Source organism: Equus quagga, chromosome 13 (genome assembly GCF_021613505.1).
Source record: "Equus quagga isolate Etosha38 chromosome 13, UCLA_HA_Equagga_1.0, whole genome shotgun sequence".
Classification (NCBI taxonomy): domain Eukaryota; kingdom Metazoa; phylum Chordata; class Mammalia; order Perissodactyla; family Equidae; genus Equus; species Equus quagga.
Window position 1 is genome coordinate 103,598,521 of NC_060279.1, and position 7,545 is coordinate 103,606,065.

At 61.2% G+C, this 7,545-nt stretch overlaps 1 protein-coding gene across 1 annotated transcript in view; it reads left to right on the forward strand.

The window, feature by feature from the left end:
• Positions 1–488: 488 nt before the first annotated feature.
• SLC7A10 (solute carrier family 7 member 10) overlaps positions 489–7,545 on the forward strand; it is a 20,260-nt gene continuing 13,203 nt past the window's right edge. The window contains exons 1-2 of the mRNA XM_046683675.1: positions 489–981; positions 1,463–1,881. Coding sequence (XP_046539631.1) covers positions 1,599–1,881 — 283 coding nt within the window. The 5' untranslated portion in view covers positions 489–981; positions 1,463–1,598. The remainder of the gene's footprint in view (positions 982–1,462; positions 1,882–7,545) is intronic.

Consider the following 7,545-nt stretch of genomic DNA (forward strand, 5'->3'; position numbering starts at 1 on the left):
GCAGACTCCAGCGTGGCGAACGCAAACGGAGGGAGGAGGGAGTCAAACCAGCAGGTCGAGAGCCCAGCCCCCAACCACTCACGACAATCAGGGGTCTTCGGAGCGCAAGCTGCCTCCCCAGGCCCCACCGCCTGCGCGAGGCGCCTTTAAGGGAGCCAGCCGCCGAGCGGTCTCTGGGGCCCGAGGCGGAGGCCGCCAAGAATGCCGCACTCTGGACTCCGACGGAGCGCGAGGGAGGAAGCTTCGCCTTCGCCGGGGGCCTCCCCCTCCGCGTCCCCGCCGCACGTCCACCCAGGGTCATCCCGCCCCCGCCGCTCCTCGTCCGCCAAGCCCCCTGCACCGCCACGCTGGCACCTCGATGCTCCGCCCGCAGCCCGGAGCCGGACCCCACCCCCGGCCCGCCCCCGGTCCGCCCCGCGCCGTCGGACCCAGCGGGGGCCCCTGCGCGCCCCGAGGCTGCGGGTGGGGACAAAGACGGGGCGCCCGGCGTGGCCTCATCCGCATGCAGGGGACTGCGCGGCGCGGCGGCCGCCAGGAAAGGACAAAGACTGTTCTGCCGCCGGCCGCACCGTGCCAGGCTCGCCCCGCCCGCCGCCCCGGTGGCCCCCGACGCGGCCCCCCTTGTGTCTGCTCGGCGGGCCGGGGCTGCACCGTCCGGACGGCTTCCGGGAGGAGGCAGCCTCGCTCGGGCCCTGCACGCCTGACCTCCTCCTGAGACCTCAGGGGTCATAGCCCCCTTCTCGGTACCTCCCGGGAGGTTGAGGTGGCCTCCTCTCCTGGAGCCGGGCTGGACTGCGCGGGGTCTTTGCCAAAGACCCGAGTTCTAGTCCACTGAGCCTCGACTTTGACCTGTGGCCAGGCCTCTGCCGGACGCAGTCCGGAGCCCCGCCGGGTGCAAAGAACTCCTTCCAGGACTCCCGCAAGGCCATGGGTCCTTGGGGCCCCTCTTCACCACGACCTTGTCTCCCCAGACTTTGGATGGTAGGTGCTTAGGGTCTCCCGACCCCTCAGAGGAGCTCCTGGACGCAGCGCCCACGCCTGCTTGAACTATAGCTCACATCCCACCGTCACCGCCTTGGGAGCCAAGGAGACAGCAGGAAGGGTTTGTGTCTTGGCCCTGCCACTTGCTCGGTGATCTTCCTTACCCGTCTCTGGGCCGCAGCTTCCACCTGTAGAAGGGACCCAACCTACACCCCTCTCCCCGCACACGCGCACTCGGGGGCTGTTGCAGGATCTAAGGGCTGTGGACGCGCTGGCACACAGTGGGTCCCAAAGCACAGACAGCTATTATTTTTGCCAGCTCCTCAGTCTCCTTGAGGGCAGGGACAGTCCTGCCTTTGAGCTCTGCTCCCCCACCCCCACCCCACGAGTGGATGTGACTCAGGCAGCGGGAGGGCCCCTTCCTTCGCTCAACTAGGAAGTTCTAACTAGATCTGCCTCAAGTCCTCTTCTTCCTTCCCAGGCCCGGATCGGCGGGCAGGGCCGCGGGGGGAGTCCCCTTTAAGGCAGGAGGGGGGAGGGGGCTGCCGGCTGGCCCTCCTTCCGCCCCTCCCTGGCCCCCGCCACCCCGGCCCAGGGCCCGGGCCCCGCGCCAGCGCATGCGCCCGCCGGTGGGCGCTGTCCGGGCTGCCAGGGCGGCGCGCGCACCGACAGACGGACGCACCGACGGAGCGGCGGCCGGTCGGACAGACGGGTCAGCGCAGGGAGCGGGGACGTGGCGGGACAGTGACATGGCCGGCCATACGCAGCAGCCGAGCAGGCGCGGGAACCCCGGCCCTGCGCCTTCGCCCTCCTCCGGCCCTGGCCCCGGCCCCGGCGCCTCGGAGCGGGTGGCGCTCAAGAAGGAGATCGGGCTGGTGAGCGCCTGCACCATCATCATCGGTGAGCGGGGCCCGAGGCGAGCGGGAGCCTGGGGCGGCAGGAACGAGGGCCACCCCTCTCTCCGTGCGCTCCTAAGGGTCTGCGACAGTGGGACCGTGGGTGAGGAGGTGCCCGGGGCACCTACGGTGTCGCCCTTCACACAGGGCTTCTTGTTCCCACCTTCCCAGGCACCCCGAATTTTTGTGCCTGAGGGAGGTGAGGGTCCCCTTCACCGCTGGAATCCTCCTGTCTTTACCTCATTGTGGGGCTTCAGCAAGACACTTAGCCTCAGTTTTCTCATCTGTGAAATGGAGATGACTATGGTCCTGCCTTGAGCGCAGGAGCCTTGCAAGTGTCGGGGCTGCACAGGCTGACCCCCATTGAGACCCCAAGTTCTGGCCTGTGGCTCAAACTGAGACCCTACTGTGTGCAGCGTCCTGGTGCCATGCATGTGGGTGATTTAGTCTTCAAAAGCAGGAGGGAATGTGGGTAGACTGGACAGGTAGAGCCAGCCCAGAGGAAAAATAGGTTCAGAGTGTATAGTTACTATAGAGTTTGGCAGCAGGGCCCTGGGGGTGGGGGGCTGAGCAGCCAGTGAGCCGAGGTGCCAGTGCTGGGGTGGGCTGACCAAGCCTGCAGAAAAGCCAGCTGCTCCCTGGACTGGGATCCCAACAGGCACTCGCAGCCTCTGGCTCTCTGGCCTCAGCTTCCTCACCTGAGAATAAGTCCCTGTGTCCTGTCCCCATATGGCGACTTCTGGGTAGGCAGAGGGCTCAGGGGACAGTGAGGACAGTAGTGGGATTTTCCTCCTTCTGTCACAGGGCATGAACACTGACTCCTCAGGAACTGGCTAACGCAGACCTGTACCTATGTCCACACCAGGTGCCTCAGAGACCCTCCTGGGAGGGGTCTGTTCCATGCCCTGTGTCCCAGGAGACACGAGCTGGAGGGATGAATGACAGGGGAGGGATGAGTGGTCTTCTCCTCCCCAGCCAGTGGGAACTGCTTGTACATCCATTGCCCACCCATCCTCAGACCGCTGAAGATGGAGAAAGTTGGGGGCTCAGTAGGGCAGACCCCAGGGTCTCTACCTTCTCTTCCTCTGCCCCCAAACGGGGAGTTTCTGGGCCATGCCTGGGGTCTGGCTCTTGGCCATCCCCTGTACTCACACCGAGAGTTGCCCCGGAACACAGCCACTTGGCCCTAGAATGCTATCTTCCAGGAGATGGTCCTGTTCTGGCCCTGAGACCTTGGCCTAGAGTACCCCTGCTTGACTGTCTGCTGGGAGAAGGGGCTGGGGCAAGAGATTTGGCCAGGGTACTGGTTAGAGCTTTGCCCTGGCCCACACCCTCTCCCGGAGCTGTGTCCCCAGGAAGAGGAAGCCCACCCATCACGGATGGACCAGGGGGTCAAGAGGCTGACCATGCCTGGAGCCAGCTACACCTGGTGCCAGACAGGTGCAGGGAGAGACCCGGCTCTTCCTGGGCTGCCTCAGCTAAGCCCAGCATCCTTCAGCTGTCTTCCTACTTCGCCTCCTCCCCGTATCCCATCCCCTTCAGGTCGGGCAGAGGCTGCTGGCTCCTCTCTCCTCAAAAGAGGGCCCTGGTGGTGACGGTGGTGCAAGTAGAGGAGGTTAGCTCCACCATCACGCTGCTTCTCCGGGCCAGACCCTGTAAGAATTTCCTGTGCAGCCCAGCTCTGCCCTGACAGCTCCCCCACGTTTCAGTCCATGCTTGCTGTTCCAGGTCCACTGCCTCTTGGCCTCTAGACCTTGAAGGCTGAGCTGGGGTGAGGGGTGAGTTGGCCAAGGGTGGCAGACTCAGGAACAGAACCCAGAGGACCTGGCCCCAGCCCAGGACACTCAGTGGTGGTCTAAGTGGCCCCTGCATAGGGAGCTCTGAAGGGCTACATCCTGCAGGAGACTGGACTGGGCAGGAGACGGGCAAGGGGAGACTCAGCTCAGACCGGCAGGGGACAGGAGAGGAGGGAGGAGCCAGGTGTGGGCTGAGTCAGGGTCTGCACTGCCCTCCCCAGTTGATGCCCCAAAGGTCCCCCTCCCCATTCACTGTTCTGGGCGCCCACCATCTTACCCCACCCTCCTGCCCTGGGGAGCCTGGTCAGAAATGTCTGCAAAGTGTCATGAGTTCGCTTTAAAGGTCTTGAGAACTTTAGATCCCACCCCATCATCTTTCTTGCGTGTTACCAGCTACGGAACTTGTTATCTATCTCCAAAGCCTCCAGGTAGAGGCTCCAGAAGATCATGTAATTTTCCCCTTGTCCCTAGGCCCTGTCCCAGGCGGAGGGGCGGGGCCTTCAGGAAGGCAACTTTGGGCTGGAACAGACGCCACCTAAAACATGTTTAGACAGCACCTGCTGGCCGCAGCAAGCATGACATGGGGGGAACAGGCCAGCCTAGAGGAACATGAGCCACGGAGCAGGGGCTGTGCAAGACATGGCCACATCCAATATCTATTCAGAAAAACACCTCGTACGACATTATGAAAACGTGTTCCCCTTTCTCTCATTTGACTCTTATGCCCGCCTTGAAAGATGGGAATTTTTATACCCATTTTACAGATGTAGAAGTGAGGTTGGAGTTAAGTGACACTGCTGCAAGTGGTGGACTTGGGGTTGGGAACCAGGTTTGGACTCACCTCCCAGTCCAGTGCTCTTCTTCACACTGCTCTGGTGCTGGGAAAAATTGGGGCCCGATTCAGAGCCCTTGATGGGGAAGGTTGGGGATTGAGCTGGGAGCTCATTCGACCAGGATTCCCTGAGCTGCCTGTTCTGCTATGGATGGATGAACAAACAGACCGAGAGAAGAATGCCCCTGATTCTCACAGCCCCACCTGGGGCTGTGTGTACAGGGTCTCTTGTCCTGACTCAAGGACCTCGGCCTGCTCCTCTCCTGCTCCACACCCAAGGAATGGACATGCCCAGGTCGAGCAGAGAGGGAGGCACCCTGGGCCTGCTGACCAGGCTGTGCTCTCCTCCACTCTCTCCCTCTGACTCGGGTATCCACCCAGCCCATGCAGGTGTTTGTGGGGCAGGCTCAAGTATGTTCAGGACTCAGGGGTCCTCTTCATGAACCCTGTCTCCTTAGGAGCCAATCCCTGCTCATTCAGCCATGGCCAGCTCCCTCTCTGTCGCCTCCAGGGCTGGAGGTAGCTTGACTGCTCAGAGGATGGCCCTCTCCAGAAACCCGGCCCCTCCTCCCTGGGACCCTGAGGAGACGTAAAACCACACAGGAGCTTGTCTGTGCCTCACCACAGCCCCAGTTTACAGATGAGGAAACTGAGGGCCTGAGGCTGCAACCAGCCCGGGAGCAGATGCCCTTGGTGTGCCTTGGGACACTGCTGGGAGCCAAGGCAGCTCCTGCTACAAGAGTGGGGGCCTGCCAGCACTGGACACACTCATTCATCTATTCAACAATTAGGTACTGAACAGGGCTGAGCACTGTTCTAGGTGCTAGAGACACAACAAGGAACAAGACAGACAGAATCCCTGTCCTCCCAGAGCCGACATTCCAGCCGGGAAGGCAAAGAGCAGACAAGATAAACACGCTGGATGTTCCGCCGACGCGGTAATAAGAGAGAGAAAATTAAGGCAGGAGGGAGCATTGTAGGTGGGAGAGGTGTCAGGAGTGGGATGGGGTCCAGTTTGTGCGGGTCTTGCAGACCACAATAAGGACTTTGCCTTTTTCTATTTGTGACATGGGAGCCCTGGGAGGACTTTGAGCAGGAGAGGGATGGCATGGGATGGCATGGCAGGGGATAGGATTGGATGGCATTGGGTTGGATGGCATGAATGCAATAGGGTGGCATGGCATGGGATGGGATAGGAAGGCATGAGATGGGATAGGAAGGCGTGAGATGGGATAGGAAGGCATGGGATGGCATGGGATGGGGCTCATAATGGAGAAGAGGGAGTGGGTATCAGGGGCAGAAGCAGGGAGCCTGGTAGGAGGGTAGTTGAGTCACCTGGGTAAGAGACGAAGAGCAGGGTGGCAGCAGTGGAGGTGCTGAGAGGAGGTTAGGTTCTGGGTATGTTTGGATGATAGAGCCAAAGGATTCGTGATGCACTGGACACGAGGTAGGGGAGAAAGGAGGAGTCAAGGGTGACACGAGGTTTGGGACTGAGCACCTGGGAGCATGGTTTGCCATTTATTGCCCCGGGAGGACTGCGAGAGGAGCAGGTCTGGGGGAAAGGCGGTGAGCATCAGGAATCCCACTTTGAACGTGTGAAATTTGGGATGCCCGTTTGTTGAGTAATTGGCCGGATGTACAGGTTTAGCTTAGTGGAGAGGTCCCAGCTTGGGATATAAATTTGAGGGTTGCCAGCAGAAGCTGGGGGACTGGATGAGGTCTCCAAGGGACTGAGCATAGAAAGAAAATGGCAGATGCCCCAGAACTGAGCCCCAGGCACCCGACTTCTGGAAGTCAGGAGAGAGAGGAAGCAACCAGCAGAGGAGTCAGCCAGGCGGGAGGAAGGCCAGGAGGCTGAGTGAGAAGGGGATCAACCTGCCAGGCGCTACTGATGAGACAAGTCAGATGCAGCCTGGGGCTTGACAGCTGGATCCAGCAGCGTGGAGCTGCTCGGTGACCTTGATGAGACTCAGCCTGGAGACGAGGCACAGGAGGCCGGGCTGGGCTGAGGGAGCCAGGCAGAGTGTGCTCCCCACTTCTGCCATCCCTCTCTCAAAAGGAAAGTGGGTTACCGGTTGGCGATTCCAAGCATGTCCTGGAAACGTGCCCACCCACCTCCCTGGAGTTCTGTCAAGACCTCAGTGGGCCCTTCTGTCCCCCTGGAGGGGTGCCTGATGCATATCACCGTTAGGACACTCATGTGCTTGGAGGCATAGGCTTTGCCCAGGGTGACAACAGGGCCCCCAAAGCAGGGCTCTGGCTGCTCACCCCAGGGTATCGAGGTCCCATGTGGATGAGATCTCCAAAGGCCAGATTGGGTGGCCTAGGGTGTCTCCAAGGTGGGTGACAATAGCGCTTCCTAGGGCCTCCAATGCGCCATGCCGAGTGGGAGCCTGCCCACATCCTTGCCTCTTCTCCCCATTTTACAGATAAGTAGGCTAGGAGAGGTGAAGTCCCTATCCACAGTCACCCACCCTGAGCAATCTGGTAGTCGAACCCCCACTAGTTGGGTGTTCTCAACTAGTAAAGGCCCTGCCTGTGGCTTCAGGAACCTTGGGACCTACCAACTTCAAATGGGAATTTGCAGTTCTTGCCCAGTGGCCTCATGGGTCATATCCTAGTGGGGAGGGGCTAGGACCCATTGCCCGGGGCAAGGGAAGGAGGCCTGGCCCCTGGCCAGCCCCTGATCAGGCCCAGGAGCCCCGGAGCTGCCTTCTGTCAGGCCAGCAAGCCAGTGTGACAGGAGGCGGCCCCGTCACAATCATGCTCGCTGAAAGAGGCACACGTAAGATGCCCTAGGCCCCAGGGGCTCCCTGTCCTTTTTGGGGGCTCAGCCCCTTCCGTCTGGGAATACAGGGTCCACCCAGGGTGGGGAATAAAGGGATCACTTCCTGACTGTCCTCCAGGTACCATGGGAGTGGGGCAGGGTCCAGGGTATAGGGGTCAAGGTGGGAGGTCAGGGAGGGCTTCCTCGGGGGTGGTGTTGCTTCTGGGAGGCCAGTGAGCTGAGGAGAGACCTGCCGCAGTGGAGGACAAGGGG